We start from the raw sequence: 17,688 nt of genomic DNA, 5'->3' as shown, positions 1-17,688 counted from the left end.
CCCGAAACCCACTATACCGGTTTCAGCGCGTATTCTGCAGGCGAGGGGTTCCATAAAAATTGAGAAGAGAAGTGGGGAGAGGGGGCATCCCTGGCGTGTCCCCCGCTTTAGAGAGACAGCAGGGGTGAGCACCCCATTAACCTTAATTCTGGCTGTTGCATCACTATATAGCAATTTAACCCATCCAATAAATTCCTGGCCCAGATTCATCCTATGCATAACACGCCAGAGGAAGGGCCACTCCACCCGATCGAACGCCTTGGCGGCATCCAATGACAGGATGGAGCGGTCCTCCCCCCCTCCAATCTGAATATTCAGGATGGTCCGGCGTATGTTGGACTGTATCTGTCGCCCGGGGATGAACCCGGTCTGATCTACATGGACCAGGCGGGTTATTACTTTTTTAAGCCTATTGGAGAGAACTTTTGCAACTATTTTATAATCTGCATTAAGCAACGATATAGGGCGATAATCCTCCACTTTATTGCCCATTTTCTCTTTCTTAAGGATCAGTGTGACCGTTGCTTCAGTCAGAGAGGGGGGCAGCCTTCCACATTTGCTAGATTCATTTAGGACCTGTAACAGTCCGGGCAGAAGTATCTCCGCATGGCACTTGTATATGCCAAATGGGAGCCCGTCCGATCCGGGCACCGAGGATCCCCGGGTCTCATGCAAGGCCACCTGTAGCTCCTCCAAAGAGATGGGGGCGCTCAAGGGGGCAGAGTCCGAGTCCGACAGCACCGGGATCCTAACCTGCTCTAAATAGTCATCTATTTCAGTCACTGTATCTGTCACACTGGATCGATATAAACTGTCAAAGTACTTAACAAACTCTCTCTCCATCTCCACTCCTCCTTCCAATCTACGCCCGTCACCCGTCAGTATTTGTCTAATTCTTTAGGGGGGCTTTTGGTTCGCTATAATGGAAACCAGTAGTTTACTCGGGGTGCCTCCCTCACAGAAATCTTTATAGCCCCTAAAAAATAATTGATTCTGCGCTTTTTTCCTCATAAAGATGGTATACTGATCTTTAGTGGATTTTAACTTAATGCGCGTATTCGCATCATTCCGTACACGGATACAACCCTCCAGATATGAAATGTTTGCCTCCAATTTTTTTTGATCAGCAAAAAATTCATTTTTTTTCCTTTTTATTCTGGAGAAATAGAGCCCGCGCATAAATGCCTTCATGGCATCCCACACAAAGTGGACATGTGCTGTGCCATTATTCTCTTGCCAAAATTGCGCAAGTTCTCTATCTATCCCTGCAGAGTCATTTAGTATAGTTAACCAATGTTCATTCAATCTGAACGGTCTGCTAATCCCAGTTTGTTGTCCGGTCTTCATCACTAGTAAGATCGGTGAGTGGTCGGATATGCCGTGGACCTCATATGTCATTTTTAAAACGGAATCAAGCATCTGCTCATTAGCCAAAGCCAAACTTTGGAGGGGTTGATCTACCCGGGAGGATGGATCCCTCTCTGATGGGTCCTGACAGTTAAGTATATACAGTGTTAAGCGCCTTACTACAAAGACGATGCCTTTAATAATGTCACATTGTGCGCATGCAGTAGCTCCTACATGGCAATATTATGAAATCTGGTTGCCGATGATGTATTGGAGCGCAGTTGCGAGCGCACATTGTAGGCAGAGGTCTGTCTTTGACATTCTGTGGTATTGACAGTATTAGTCAACAGTGCTGCTTTTGGCCAGTATTCACATGAACATGCGGTTTTGTCGAACATGATCAAACCTTCACTGTTTTCCCTCAGCCTCCGTGGTGTATGATTTTAAACATCAATATATGATTTATTTTTTGTATCTTTATGCACTTTATCTATGCACATATGCACTTTGTTATATACATTATTCAAATGTTACAAGCTTGGATACAACACTAATGGACACATCCCTGTGTATCCAGCAGTATGGTACTTTGCATAAGTAATTGTTCACATGATCTAATGAGGTGAACTACTCTCACATGTTTAATAGTCACATGTCTTGATTTGTAAAATTCATTGGTTGTCTGATTTTTGAAAAAGCTGTATAAGACATGCACAGTCTTGTGTTTCATTGCTTGAGAAAGGCTCAGTTGTGAGCTGAAACGTTGCAATTATTTTTCACATGGGTGAATAAAGATTTCTACTTTTTTCAAGTCTTGGAGTGCTGTCCGATTCTCTACATATATAAGAAGGTGAAAGCTCATTCCTTTGGACATAGCACCTGAGCCAACAGACTGGTGCCGCCAAATCTCTTTTTCTGCTATATATATATATATATATATATATATATATATATATATATATATATATATATATATATATATATAGCTATATATTTTTTATGAGATAGATAGATAGATATCTATCTATCTATTGTTTCTAGATATGATCTGGTGATCTATGTATATATTTATTATCAGTATCACCCTTGTCTATTTATCAATTAATCATGATCTTTCCACTATCACTTGTTGGATTACTATGGATACCTGCTGCAGTCCCCCTTGTATTATCTAAAATATCGCCTCTTATATGAACAGTTTCCCTTTAATTAGAACCCTTCCCTTGAAACCCCAATCACATGACAAGGGATAAAATGACTCCACCCACACTAATTGACACCATTGTGCAAAACCTATATTTATTAACATCCTGAGGCACAGTATGAATCTATTAAGGACCCCCCCTCTCGTTTTCAAACCTCTTGACGATATAACATATACACCCCCGTCTGGAGGCGCGTTTCCGGTTCTGGTGCGTTCCACGATGGGACGCACCTGAAGTCGGGTATGCGTTCCACCACGAATATTACACAAGACTTTGCACAGACCCATAGGAGCACCCGGGACTTCCGTTTCCGGTGCGCTCCACGGTGGAATATGCCGGAAGTCCGGTTTGCGTTCCACCGTGGGCGCAATGAAGAAAGGGACACACACACCTTCTTTCACATTCGAAGGTGTAGGTTACCCCCACTAACCCTATATGTATATTAAATGGCACCATTGTACTATAGATCGATTTTTACCTATCGAACCAATGCTTTTGAGACATAGAGGTCGTCACTTCCGGTGCATTCAACAGTGGAACGCATGCAGAAACCGGAAGGGACACAATTTGATGCCGTTTTTGGCGGTCTTTTTGGCTATTTCACATGCTATTTAAACCCCATTTTATTGTATATTTAATGTATATGCTCCTGATGAAGGGGACCCATTAAGAGGCCCCGAAACGCGTCGAGCTGCTCCTTCCCCCAACCCTGGATTTTGGAATAAAAAGAATAAAAGAAAGAACAAGGACTCGAGAGTGATCTTTGTCCATTTCTAAGACTCTACTGGCGATCCAGGCGCAGGAGGTGTAGTGTGGGTGTCTTGAGCTTTATCCCACATTACCCTCCTGGGTGAAGCGAGTCACTAAAATTTTGATTTTATATTTCAATTTTATACTTGTCAATTTACCATTGTCTTAACCATTTGTTTTTATCTCAATTAGCGACATAAAGTGCTTTTTTTTTATTTATTTTTATGGGTTATATACCCTTACAATTTTAGATACTAGGGATTTTGGCGCCTCTTCCGTGGTCCTTTTTTAGCGTCTCCACGCTACCCCACTCCTAATTTTCCAATCACCCACCGAGAGGTCCTCAAGGTGGGTTGAGACCATTTGGCAGCCTGCCTTTACCTGTCCCACCACTTTCACTTTACACATTTTTTTTATTTTTTTTTCCCCCCAAATATTCAGGGGAAATTAAAGGATACTCATTCTGTCCCACCTTTGGCGCCCTGCGTAGTTAACCCTGGACCATCGTTTTGAAGTCCCAGTGACTAACCCTCTCTTTTTTTTTCCTTATCCTGTCTCTGACCTATAATATGGTAAGCCAGGTGAAGGCTAGAATTCTACTACAAAAAAAACCCCACATAAGACATGGTAGATCTCTATGTGGATGTAACGGCGGTACTATTGTACAGAACTGGCCTTACACAATTAGTGATATATGCATGGTGCTAGAAGTTGGATTGGGTAGAAAGAGGTGTGGAGGATCTGGGTGTTACATCCAGAATTCAAAGTAGTAGTAAAAAAAATAAAAATAAATTTAAAGGGGCCGTGCCACCATAAAATGTTATTTCTGCATGCACTGGTTGGTTTTGTACCTTGCGAAGCTCTCCTCCTGGTGTTTAATCATTATAGTAATGAGCACATCCACCTACTAAGGTGGTCACACATGCTAATCTTCAACCTTCAACTGCCACCAGCCATATCTACTGTAAGAAGCTGTGACCGTTGCGGGGAGAGAGCTGCAGCAGAAAGAACATGCCCCCTGAGAAGGGACAAACCTCCTGAGCTGCCAGCTTGAAATAACTCTAGCAGAGCAATGAATGGGGAGATCTCTGGACCCATGTAAGGTACAGGGCTGGTTCTAGCGTTGTAAGAAAGAGGTTGTCATGTACTATCTACATCACTCATGGCATAGCCCCTTTTAAAGGGAACCTGTCACCTCCAAAACGCATTTTATACCGACATTATTACCTTACAGTAGCCCCCAGTGTGTTCCTAATCATGTTTTTCATTCCTCCACTGGTTGCTGTATACTTTAAAAAACAGTGTTTTTATAATCTGTTTTCGCTATCCTCAGAGTCAGCTTGAAGTCAAGCTAAACCCGCTCCTTACCCGTCCTCCCTTCACTGTGATTGACATCCTGCTGTGAGGCTGGGATTGTGCAAGTCTCGCACATGCTCCTTGTCACAGCGCAATCCCGTCTCAGTCTCCCGCACTCAGTCGGCCGCTTTCCTCTCTGCACATGCGGTGGGTGCGTGCGCACGATGGTAAAGCCCGGCGCATGCACAGAGAGAGGAAAGATGCCGAGTGAGTGCGGGAGCAGCAGGATGTCAATCACAGTGAAGGGAGGACGGGTAAGGGGCGGGCTTAGCTTGACTTGAAGCGAGGCGGCCGCTGCCCCCTTGACTTCAAGCTGGCTCTGAGGATAGCAAAAACAGATTAAAACAGCGTTTAAATAAAGTATACAACAACCAGTGGAGGAATGAAAAACATGATTAGGAACACACTGGGGGCTACTGTAAGGTAATGATGTCGGTTTAAAATGTGTTTTGGAGGGGACAGGTTCCCTTTAAGTCATCTACGTTATAATATTCATAGTAGGGCTCGCCATTTTTTTCCCCATTATGAAGTGGTTTCCGAAAATTAGGTTAAATACTTGGTAGCTCTCATGTCTCTGTATTATATATTTCATCTTCTGACAAAGGAGCAATGGAAATTATTAATGCCATGTTTTTGGTATCTACCCAGGTAGCAAAGTGCAGGATCAATGAAGAAGTCTTAGGCATTCTTAAGTCTCCGTGGTCAGAGCAGGGGGCGTCGTGGTTCTTAATCTCTTAATAAGATTCCCTTCTATAATTAGCCTTACATCTTGACCTTTCACAGATATATAATCCTACAACCTGTAGAGAAATTTCACATGTTGGAAGGTCTGACTCCATATGTTAAGAAAGAAGAAGCCTCTCTAATAAAAGTTAATTTTTAAGTTCTTTTCAGTTATTTTACTAGGCATGTCTTCTTTTTTTGCTCTGACACATTATTAGATACTATAAAAAAAAAAAAGTATATTGTGCACCACAATATGTTTTAACCAATGGCCTATTTTTTATTTATTTTTTTTCATTGCTTTTTATTTGGACAGGTGAACATCATAAGGTGCTCTCTTGCTTAGGTCTTGTTCACATATCCGTTATTTGATCAGTTATTTCCATCAGTGATTGTGAGCCAAAACCAGGTGTGGGTCAAAAGCACAGAACAGGTGCAGATCTTTTCATTTATACCTTCACACCTGGTTTTGGCTCACAAATAACTGACCGAATAACTGATATGTGAACAAGGCTTTAGGATAATTATTTTTTTTGAGCTAAAGAGCAGGTCAACTTAATTTCACCATCTCCAACTCTGGAGCACCTATCCATTTAGCTGGTCACCCCAGAATCCTGCATTTCTCCTGTGGTGGCCAAATGTATGGCTGACTGCAACTTCTTTTGACTTTAACGACTGATCACCAGGGATTTCAGAAGTGTAGCGATCAGGTGATCCCTGAGCTGACGTCATTACAAATAGAAAAAAAAAAATCTTTCCTTAGTGCATAAGGGTCTGTGTTCTCCACTTAAAGGGGTATTCCGTTTTTTGAAGTTATCCCCCTCCCCATAGGGTAGGGGATAACTATTATATTGGTGGAGGTCCTACCGCTGGGACCCCCACTGTTCACAAGGATGGAGGCCTCGTACCCCCTTCAGCCCCCCAGAAATTAACAGCGTTCGGTCCCACATGTGCATGGCCGCTCAATTAATTTCTGTGGGAGTTCCGAAGATAGCTGAGTACAGCACTCTGCTACCATCGGCATTCTCATATAAATGAATGGAGCAGCTGAACGCATGCCCATTTATTTCTGGGGGGTTGCAGGGTTACAGGCCCCCATTCTTGTGAATGGTGGGGTTCCCAGCGGTGGGACCCCAACCAATCAGAATACCCTTTTAATTGTAAGCATTCACCACTATCCTGTATTTTATCCTTTGCTACCTGACCTCTGCCCAATCACTGTACTGAACTTGACCTTGGACTATTTACCATATTGCATGTACTCTGCCAATCCTGACCTCGGCCTATTCCTGACTACCGTTTTGCCTGATCCCTCAGTGCCTTGCTCCGGTGTCTCTTGATCCCCCATGGGTCAGCTGTGAACCAAACTGACTACTCCAAGAGGTACCAGCCTGGTGTTTCTCCTGCAATGAGGTCCAAATACCTGTACACAGGGTAAAGGGAGAATACCAGAGGACTGCCAGGATAATGTCCTTAGGAGTAGCCCCAAGTCAAATCTGTTTTGTTGACAGTGGTTCCACACCCACCGCGTAACGGGTATTATCATCTCTGCTATTCCTACCCACCATATACGGCGGCCAGAGCTGGATGGAGCTACAGAAATCGCTGAGCGGGATGCGCTATGCTGCTTCGGTGACTCCCATGAAAGTATATAAGCCCTATGGAAAGGTTGTAGCGCAATGAGCTACAATGATCCAATAACCTAACAGCTATGCAAGTAGCACAGCCAACACTGGTGTTTGTGACCTCAGCCACCTCAGGTCATCGTATACGATGGCTATTCCCATGGGAGTGCCCCCTTTAACCATCATACATTATACAACTGGCAATATTCTGATTTGTGTGTGTGTGTGTGTGTGTGTGTGTGTGACTTGCTGTAAGTAGAATACAAGTCTCAGGGTAACATTGCCAAGATGGATCCATCATTAACTCCATTGACTTGCATTAGGGTTAATGCCGGATCCGTCTTGCTCCGCATCCCAGGATGGAAAGCAAACTACAACATGCAGCAGTTTGCTCTCCGGTCTGAGAATGCAACTAAACGGAACGGAATACATTTTGGAGCATTCTGTTCTGATCAGTTCAGTTTTGTCCACATTGACAATCAATGGGGACAAAACTGAAGCTTTTTTTTTTCCGGTATTGAGCCTCTATGACGGAACTCAATACCAGAAAACGTAAATGCTAGTGTCAAAGTAGCCTTAAATGGGTTTTCCAGGACTTGGATATTGATGACCGATCCGCTGGAACTATACATTGTATGAATCTAGAAGCGGCCCCGTACAGTGTATAGTGGCCATGCTAGGTACTGCAGCTCGGCTTCTTTTCAAGAGAATGGAAGCTGAGCTTCAGTACGCCTGTGTCAGAAGTTAGAAGATTGGAGAGACTAACTGCACCTGAGGTTAACTGACAGTCTCTTGATTCTCAGTGTTGTGGTTTGGTAATGACCACACCTCTTGTCAGTTGCAGCCTGTGGTCATTACTGCATTCCCTACTTAGTTTGGTCTGACACTTCAAACCATGCGGTTGATATTCTCTGCTTGGATTTGGAAGAGTTGGTGTGTGTACCTTACCTGTGTTCCTGCTCATCCATTTTCTATAAGAAAAGTTGTACTGCTCTTTTTATTTGGTTGTTTCTCTTGTGCTTGTTTCTAGGCCTCATGGAGACGCTGGTTCGTTCACCTGGGAAGGAACCAGTAGTCTCATTCCCTGCCACTGCCTAGGGAATTTTAGGGCTCCTAGGGTCTAGGTTCCGGCATATGTATTTTCCCACCTTCAGGGTCTATACATACTGACAGGAGTCAGGGCCAGGTTTAGGGGCCTACTAGGAGGTGACCTTTTTTCTCTCCCTAGCCTTGAGGCCTAGTTCTGTGTCCCTCCCCTCTCCTGTATTCGTGACAGCCAGACCTGGAAACTACACAATGTATGGAGCCTTCGGCTCCCATTGTGTATACTGTATAGTTTCCATCTCCACGGCTGCCTGAAACGGTGGATCAGTGAATGTGCCGACTGGGTACTGGATCCCCACCAATCTGACATCGATGACCTATATATTGTCAGTTTTTTCACTCAGCCCTTGCCAAAAGAAATGAATACGGCTGTGTGAAAAATGGAAGGCATCCGGTTGCAATGCGTTCTTCACTGGTGGTTGCTAAGAAGTGTTCTTCAGTTTTTCTTCACTCATTAAAAACAGATGTTAGGCTGTTAGGTCTGTGTCACACGAGCAGATGCCGAGCGTGTCATCCGCTGCGTGAAAGAGCCAAGCCATGTTCCGGACAGCAGAGACACGGAGCTCCGTGCCTCTCTGTGATCTCTTTACTACAAAATCACGGTGACGACTTCATCTCACTGTGATTTTGATTTTGTAGTAAAAAGGTCACAGAGAGGCACGGATAATTATCAATCATGTTAATGCTCCGTGTCTCTGCTGTCCAGTGCGAGGCTTGGCTCTCTTTAACGCAGCGGATGACAGTCATCCCTCGTGTGAAACAGCCATTCACACTTTCGTTATTTGGTCAGTGATTTCCATCAGTTATTGTGAGCCAAAACCGGGGATGGGTCAAAAACACAGAACAAGTGCAGATCTTTCCATTACACCTGATCTGTGTAGGCTTTGCTACTGGTTTTGGCTCACAATAACTTATGGAAACAACTGAAGCACTGAAAGCAATCGCAGACAAAACCTATTCAACATACATGCAAAGCCATCCGTTTTTCACTGAACAGACCCTGACACATTCTGTATCGCTCATGTGAAAGAGGCCTAAAGGTCTACAGGCTCTTAATGCAAATCGATTTTTATATTTTTATACTTCCATATTCCACTTAATATGGACATATTCCATAATACTTACCCAGTTTTTTTTTTTGCTCTTGTATTATAGAAGACTGCAAGGGACAGTACATCTCTCCATTCCACGACATCCCTATGTATGCAGATGAAGCAAACGTAAGTCTATGGCTAGGGCCGTGTGGATTGTAATGCTTTATGTTGGGACTTGTCATCGTGGCTCCTAATTTCTTAATGGCAGCTTTTCTTTGTATCTACGGTCTTAATTGTTAAGCACCAAATAAACAGGAGCCTTTAGAAATTTTCTTTTCTTTGGTGAATTACGCCTGTGTTTATTCTGCAACTATAATAGTTATTCAGTACCTTGTTTCATTCATATTTGCATATATTTCATTGCACATCTTAAAGGAATTTCCCCCTATTACAAAGCAGTATGCCTTGTAGGGCTTGTAGAGTGTCATAAAACATAACCCTTCCCTTTTTTAATTAGTCTTAAAACCACTTTTACATGAATGTGTAAAAGAACAGTTAAGGGCACTCAGTGCACCGTAGTCCTTTCACTGTTCTGTGGAAGCCCCTCCATTTCTTGGCCGATTGGCAGCACCAGGCGCCTAAATTCTCATCTCATCCAGCCATGTAACATCACGCCTGTGCAGTACAACTTTGGTGCATGTTCTCCTGGGCAAGAACAGCTGTGCATGTGCCAAAATAGTACCAGGTTAGAGGAGAATTCAGACATTAGTGCAAGCACGGCCACTGCTGATGGATTGCAGGGTGGTTGTAACTATGGAAACGAGTAGTGTATAATGTGATGGAAAAATGAATCCAGCCAGCAAAGGAAGCAATATGGACAATCACAATACATTAGTAAGTGCCTTGTATTAACTTTTGCTACAAGACCGTATTGCCACTCCCCTGAATAGGTCTACAATCCAGAAGATACGGTCCGGTGCAGAACAGAGGCACGGATCAGAAGCCCATGGAAGCACTACGGAGTGCTTCTGTGGGTTTTCTGTCCGTGCCTTTGCACCGCAAAAAAGTAGTGCATGCATGAGTCTTAATAAATGTGATTTGCTGATGTGTCACAACTTCTTTAAGGTTTTGTAATTTTGGTTACTGCAAACGGTGTTTAAAGTCATGTATTTTAGAAACGTTTTGGAAGGAGATGTTTGTTTCACGGCACACACCAGTAGATCATTCATGGTCTTTTATTGGCTTCACAGCAGGTGAAAACATCGGGTAATATACTTGCATTATTTCATATTATTTCAGCCGGGCACAGTGGTGCACCAGAAGCAATGTTTTGGGCTAATATAAGCCCTTTATCAGGCAGAATCGTGACCACATGAAGGATGCAGCTGATGTACCACTGTACCCGGCTGAAATAATATGAAATAAAAATCACTAAGGCTACTTTCACACTAGCGTTCTGCTGTCCGCTCGTGAGCTCCGTTTGAAGGAGCTCACGAGCGGAGCAGAACGCTTCCGTCCAGCCCTGATGCAGTCTGAATGGATGCGGATCCGCTCAGACTGCATCAGTCTGGCGGCGTTCAGCCTCCGCACGGCCAGGCGGACAGCTGAACGCTGCTTGCAGCGTTCAGCTGTCCGCCTGGCCGTGCGGATCCGTCCAGACTTACAATGTAAGTCAATGGGAACGGATCCGCTTGAAGATGACACCATATGGCTCAATCTTCAAGCGGATCCGTCCCCCATTGACTTTACATTGAAAGTCTGAACGGATCCGCTCAGGCTACTTTCGCACTTAGAAATTTTTCTAAGTTATTAATGCAGACGGATCCGTACTGAACGGAGCCTCCGTCTGCATTAATATGATTGGATCCGTTCAGAACGGATCCGATCAAGCGCAAGTGTGAAAGTAGCCTAAGCATCATAACTGCTGTCGGAGTGCTGTCTAAATCTATACGACGTATTCAGTTCTTGTGGTGGAGCGAAGAACTAAACCCGGACGTGCACCCAATTCTGCCAGGTGCTGTGGTCAAACAGATTTGAAACTATTGAAATCCATGGGATATCTGTGTGCTGGTCCAGATGGTAATGCCTTTAGTAATTCTCCATCTGTTTTCTAACCCAGATAATTCATCTCGTATGTTACTCTTGTAATGACATAGAGCAATTGCTGCTGCCACTGCTACTGGCACACTAATATAGAAGACATTAAAGCAGTACTCCAGGCAAAACTGATACTGTGTTATGCTGGAAGCGGTGCCATTCAGGATGGCGCATGGCCCAGTAACTCAAAGGACAGTAAAGAGCATCCCGGTGTCAGGCACCGAGCCTCAGGCCTACTCTAGGCAACATATATTGGTCTTAACCTAAGTGTTCTTTTTATGAGTATCTATCTGTTTTTAGCCATTTTGCTTAACCTTACAGTCAATTAAAAATAGCCGAAGGAGGAAATTCATATACAGCTAAGTATAAAGTTCACCTTCTGTACAGTACATTACCATTATTTGCTGCTTTCTACAGTTTGTTTCTTGCTGCTAAATTTGCTTTATTTTATCTTCTCATTAAACACAAATCTATTGTTTGTAAATGTTACTTGCCCATACTATAAGAAATTAATACTTTTGCGTCTGGGGAATCTGATGAAATTGGCTATATTTTTTATAAAAAGATATAGTAGATACTCTTAATTAAAGGTTTGCTGCATTTTTTTTGTGTGCCTTTTTTATAGGCCAGAAATGCTGTTAAGAGTGGGTTCACACTAGCGTTAGGGACTCCGTTATGGCTTTCCATTATAACAGGGTTATAACGGAATCCATAGGATGGAATGCAAAACAGAAGAGGCATTCCGTTTTCCTCTGTCCTAATAGAAGTCTATGGGAAAGCATAACGGATCCGTCTGGGTCCCATTATGCAAGACTGAAAACAAAGTCCTGTTGACAGCACTTTGTCTTCCGTCTTGCATAATGGGAACCAGACAGATCCGTTTTGATTCCCATAGACTTCTATTAGGACAGAGAGCAAGCGGAATGCCTTTTAAAGTATATGGGCAGCAAAACAGATCTGTCCTTCCGTCTTATAGATTCCGTTATAACCCTATTATAATGGAAAGCCATAACGGACTCCATAACGCTAGTGTGAACCCACCCTAAGTTGTGGTTGGGAGAGCAGGACAGACATGCCTTTTGTGGAGCTTTTCTCATCAGGAGTGGTGTGACTATGAATTTTTTTTTTTTTTTTTTTTTTCTGGTGTGAGCATGAACAGAGTCTGGCAGAATGACATTTCATAGTCATACTACTCTGGAACTCCTGGGGGGCCTCTGGAAACCCCATTTATTTAAAGATCAGGAGTCTCCTGACCCTAGTCGTTTCAGATAAGGCTTCAGCCATATCCAAGAGACTGAATAAAGAATGGCTGCTTGCTCTAAGGAGGTATAGTTAAGCAGATTTGACATTCAAGGATCTGGGAAAGCTGGCCTAAAAAACAGATATAACAAATGATTGAGAGGAATTGAGGAACAATATGACTGAAGAGGTCACAAATTTAAAGGGTTGTTCAGCCTGTTTATATTGATGACCTATCAGCTGTTTGAAGAGGAGGCGGGGCTCCATGCAATCTCTGATTTCTCTTCATTTTACCACGCGTAGTCTCCCCGTAGTGGTGGCGTAGTGCAATTACAATAACTAGGTTCATTCAAGTGAATGAAGCGAGTAGCTGTGATTGCGTTGCACCTCAGAGATGATGGGCGTTGTAATGAAGAGGACTTGGTGCTCACATGGCCGCCTCCTCTTCAAATAGCTGGTGGGGTGGGTACCAGGTGTCGGACCACCGCTGATCAGATATTGATGACCTATGCTGAGGATAGGTCATCAATACAGACAGGCTGCACAGCCCCTTTAATTTATACTATATAGTTTGTGGGAAAGAATTGTGGCTCAGAGGTGAAACTCTTTAAAGCAGGGATGTCAAACTCGTGGCCCTCCAGCTGTTGCAAAACTACAACTCCCATCATGCCTGGGCATACTACAGCTATCAGGGAATGATGGGAGTTGTAGTTTTGCAACATCTGGAGGGCCATGAGTTTGACATCCATGCTTTAAAGGGCATCTGTCTTGCGGGCACATCTGAACATGGCAACATTGCTGAGAAAAATGAACTATTAACAGGGTGGATAAAAATCAATGATTTAAAAAAAAAAAAAATTTTTACATTTTATTTCAATTGGATTTTTTTTAAATAAAATGCTTTTTGAGGAAAATATATTACAATCTAAAGGTTATTCCATCATGAAATAAAGATTAGTTTTTTAATTATGTAGAATAAGGCTGTATATGTTTAATTTTTTGGGTAAATAAATTCCATTAATCCATTCACAAGGTCACGCTCTTCCAGAGGTTTTTGTAAGATTATTGGGCCGTTTCTCTGCCTACAAGATATTATCACAGATGCTTGGTTTACTTTTGCAGTTCTCAAAACTGAATTTGACTCAGCAGAGATCACATGCCTCTTCACAGCAAAAGTGTTATAACATGAACAGAGTTGAGAAAAATACCTTAATCCTAACTTCTACAAACCTATAAATACAGAATCAACCTAATCAAACTAATATGAAAAGTTATTCTAAAACTCTTCATCTACTTGCATATTATAAGTTCTACCAGCAAGAATTAGTCTTTATGTAGAAAACTATGATTTAAATCAAGCCTTACTGACTAGTGATTTAAATCAGTTTGATTTAAATCAAATCCACCCTGACTATTAATATATGCAAATTTGGCCTCTAGGGGCAATAGGGGTGTTTCCGTTACTCCTAGAGCTCTCTCGCGCTCTCTCTCGCTCTGTCTGTGTTTCTCTCAATCGATTTAAAGGTGCTGGTCCTGTCAATTAAAGAGGACCTTTCTTGGGTTTGTAGTAAGTGAGATAAATTACCTGTACCTGTGGGGAACCCCCCCCGCTGTGCTGCCACTCTGCCTGGTTTCTTAAAATGGCGCTCCTGCGCCCTGTTATGGCCCCTGCAAATTTCATGCTCAGTATGCTAATACTGAGCATCGGTGCAATAAGGAGGAGATGCAGTCTTTCTCTTTAGGCATCTTCTTCACCCTGGCTGTAGCGCTGTCCAATCCCTGGCTGTGATGCGCTGCGATTGGATAGCGCTACAGCCAGAGAGAAGGAGACTCCCACAGAGAAGGACAGAATCTCCTCCTTATTGCACTGATGCTCAGTATTGGCATACTGATCGCGAAATTTGCAGGGGCCATAACAGGGCGTAGGAGCGCTATTTTAAAAAAAATAATAATAAAAAAAAAGGCAGGGTGGCAGCATCAGCAGGGAGATAATTTATCTCGCTTACTACAAACCCATGAAAGGTTCTCTTTAAAGTACAGAGGGTGCAGCAGCTGCAGAGAGACCAGAGCCTCTAGGTGTAACTGTGACACCCCTGTTGCTCCTAGGAGCTCATTTGCATATATTAAACCATAATGTTTCTCAGACATGCGGGCACATTGGAAACATGGGAGCAACACAGATGCCATCAGCTGCCAAGAGCACATGTAACAGGTCAGCCAGTTTCATAGGCTCAAATCAGTACCTGTCAGATGCCCTTTAGGTACAAATCTGCTGACAGATGCCCTTTAAAGGTTTGACTCCCTTTAAAAACATTTTTCACATGTGATCTGGTGGAAGTGGAGAGTGTAGCTCTCATGGATTCCAAGGGAGAGGGCATGTTATCCTTTTCAAGCTAGTTTGATGTTAGAGTTCCAGTAGCATTGAAATCTTCACCTAGTTTGGTATTTTGAGATTCTATAGAAAGCGGTCTCCATACAAAATGTTTAAAAATGTTGTTTTTTTTTTTGTTTTTTTTGTGCTTACACTTGATTGCTTGAAGTTACAGGGACAGCTTAAAATTTCCTTTCCTGATTTCTGTCAGGTGCAATATGGTTCTGGAGCGCTTGGGGGCTACATGATATGCTGTATTTTACAGAAATCATCCCTTGAGAATCTGTCAAACATCACAGGCTTTGGGCCCATAAATCCAAGCAAATATACTTTTGTCGTAGAAATAAGACATTTAAAAAAAAAATATCTGATTTGAAATGTACAAAGAGCTTTTTCATATCAGATATTTTTATTGGAAATTTAGAACAGACCACACATAAAAAAACACCAAAAACAACCCCTTTCCCACGCATCCCCCTTAAGGGCAAAAGTAACATTATGCTATGTACAAACCCAGAACCACACAGTTCTGATCTCATATTAGCACATGAAATCAGAACACCACCACATAAGAGTTAGGCCTCATGCACACGACCGTTGTGTGCATCCGTGGCCGTTGTGCCGTTTTCCGTTTTTTTTCGCGGACCCATTGACTTTCAATGGGTCTGTGGAAAAATCGGAAAATGCACCGTTTTGCAGCCGAGGCCGTGATCCGTGTATCCTGTCCGTCAAAAAAATATGACCTGTCCTATTTTTTTGATGGACAACGGTTCACGGACCCATTCAAGTCAATGGGTCCGTGAAAGAACACGGATGCACACAAGATTGGCATCCGTGTCCGTGATCCGTGGCCGTAGGTTGCTTTCATACAGACGGATCCGAAGATCCGTCTGCATAAAAGCTTTTTCTGATCTAAGTTTTCACTTCGTGAAAACTCATTTCCGACAGTATATTCTAACACAGAACCGTTCCCATGGTGATGGGGACGCTTCTAGTTAGAATACACTGCAAACTTTGTACAAGACTGCCCCCTGCTGCCTGGCAGCAACCGATCTCTTACAGGGAGATATGATGGCACAATTAACCCCTTCAGGTGCGGCACCTAAAGGGGTTAATTGTACTATCATATTCCCCTGTAAGAGATCAGGGCTGCCAGGCAGCAGGGGGCAGATCCCCCCCCCCCTCCCCAGTTTGAATATCGTTGGTGGCACAGTGTGCCTCCACCATCGCCCCCCCCTCCCTCCCTCTATTGTATTAAATCGTTGGTGGCACAGTGTGCCAACCACCATCGCCCCCCCCCCCTCCCTCTATAGCAGTAACATTGGTGGCAGTGTGCGGTCTCAACAGTAGAAGATTCATACTTACCTGCTTGCTGCTGCGATGTCTGTGAACGGCCGGGAGCTCCTCCTACTGGTAAGTGACAGTTCTTTAGCAATGCGCCGCACAGACCTTTCACTTACCAGTAGGAGGAGCTCCCGGCCGGACACAGACATCGCAGCAGCAAGCAGGTAAGTATGAATCTTCTACTGTTGAGACCGCACACTGCCACCAATGTTACTGCTATAGAGGGAGGGGGGGGGCGATGGTGGTTGGCACACTGTGCCACCAACGATTTAATACAATAGAGGGAGGGAGGGGGGCCGATGGTGGTTGGCACACTGTGCCACCAACGATTTAATACAATAGAGGGAGGGAGGGGGGCCGATGGTGGTTGGCACACTGTGCCACCAACGATTTAATACAATAGAGGGAGGGGGGGGGGCGATGGTGGGGGCACACTGTGCCACCAACGATATTCAAACTGGGGAGGGGGGGGGCCTGCCCCCTGCTGCCTGGCAGCCCTGATCTCTTACAGGGGAATATGATAGTACAATTAACCCCTTTAGGTGCCGCACCTAAAGGGGTTAGGCTACTTTCACACTAGCGTTCGGGTTTCCGTTCGTGAGCTCCGTTTGAAGGAGCTCACGAGCGGACCCGAACGCAGCCGTCCAGCCCTGATGCAGTCTGAATGGAGGCGGATCCGCTCAGACTGCATCAGTCTGGCGGCGTTCAGCCTCCGCTCCGCTCGCCTCCGCACGGACAGGCGGACAGCTGAACGCTGCTTGCAGCGTTCGGGTGTCCGCCTGGCCGTTCGGAGGCGTGCGGATCCGTGCGGATCCGTCCAGACTTTCAATGTAAGTCAATGGGGACGGATCCGTTTGAAGATGCCACAATGTGGCTCAATCTTCAAGCGGATCCGTCCCCCATTGACTTTACATTGAAAGTCTGAACGGATCCGCGCAGGCTACTTTCGCACTTGCGCACTTGCGAATTTTTTTAAAGTTATTAATGCAGACGGATCCGTACTGAACGGAGCCTCCGTCTGCATTAATATGAGCGGATCCGTTCAGAACGGATCCGCCCGAACGCTAGTGTGAAAGTAGCCTTAATTGTGCTATCATATCCCCCAGTAAGAGATCGGGTGCTGCCAGGCAGCAGGGGGCAGTCTTGTACAAAGTTTGTAGTGTATTCTAACCTGAAGCGTCCCCATCACCATGGGAACGCCTCTGTGTTAGAATATACTGTCGGATCTGAGGTTCACGAAGTAGCTCATATCCGACAGTATATTCTAACATAGAGGCGTTCCCATGGTGATGGGGACGCTTCAAGTTAAAATATACCATCGGATTGGAGAAAACTCCAATCCGATGGTATAAAAGAACTCCAGACTTTACATTGAAAGTCAATGGGGACGGATCCGTTTGAAATGGCACCATATTGTGTCAACATCAAATGGATCCGTCCCCATTGACTTGCATTGTAATTCAGGACGGATCCGTTTGGCTCCGCACGGCCAG

General features: G+C 44.1%; 1 protein-coding gene across 1 annotated transcript in view; it reads left to right on the top strand.

Moving 5' to 3' along the window:
• PPA1 (inorganic pyrophosphatase 1) overlaps positions 1-17,688 on the top strand; it is a 111,358-nt gene that overhangs the window by 27,897 nt on the left and 65,773 nt on the right. Inside the window, exon 2 of the mRNA XM_044297448.1 lies at positions 9,266-9,330. Within this exon, the coding sequence (XP_044153383.1) occupies positions 9,266-9,330 (65 nt within the window). The remainder of the gene's footprint in view (positions 1-9,265; positions 9,331-17,688) is intronic.

The sequence above is a fragment of the Bufo gargarizans genome, chromosome 6 (assembly GCF_014858855.1).
Source record: "Bufo gargarizans isolate SCDJY-AF-19 chromosome 6, ASM1485885v1, whole genome shotgun sequence".
NCBI lineage: Eukaryota > Metazoa > Chordata > Amphibia > Anura > Bufonidae > Bufo > Bufo gargarizans.
This window is presented reverse-complemented; position numbering and strand designations above follow the sequence as displayed.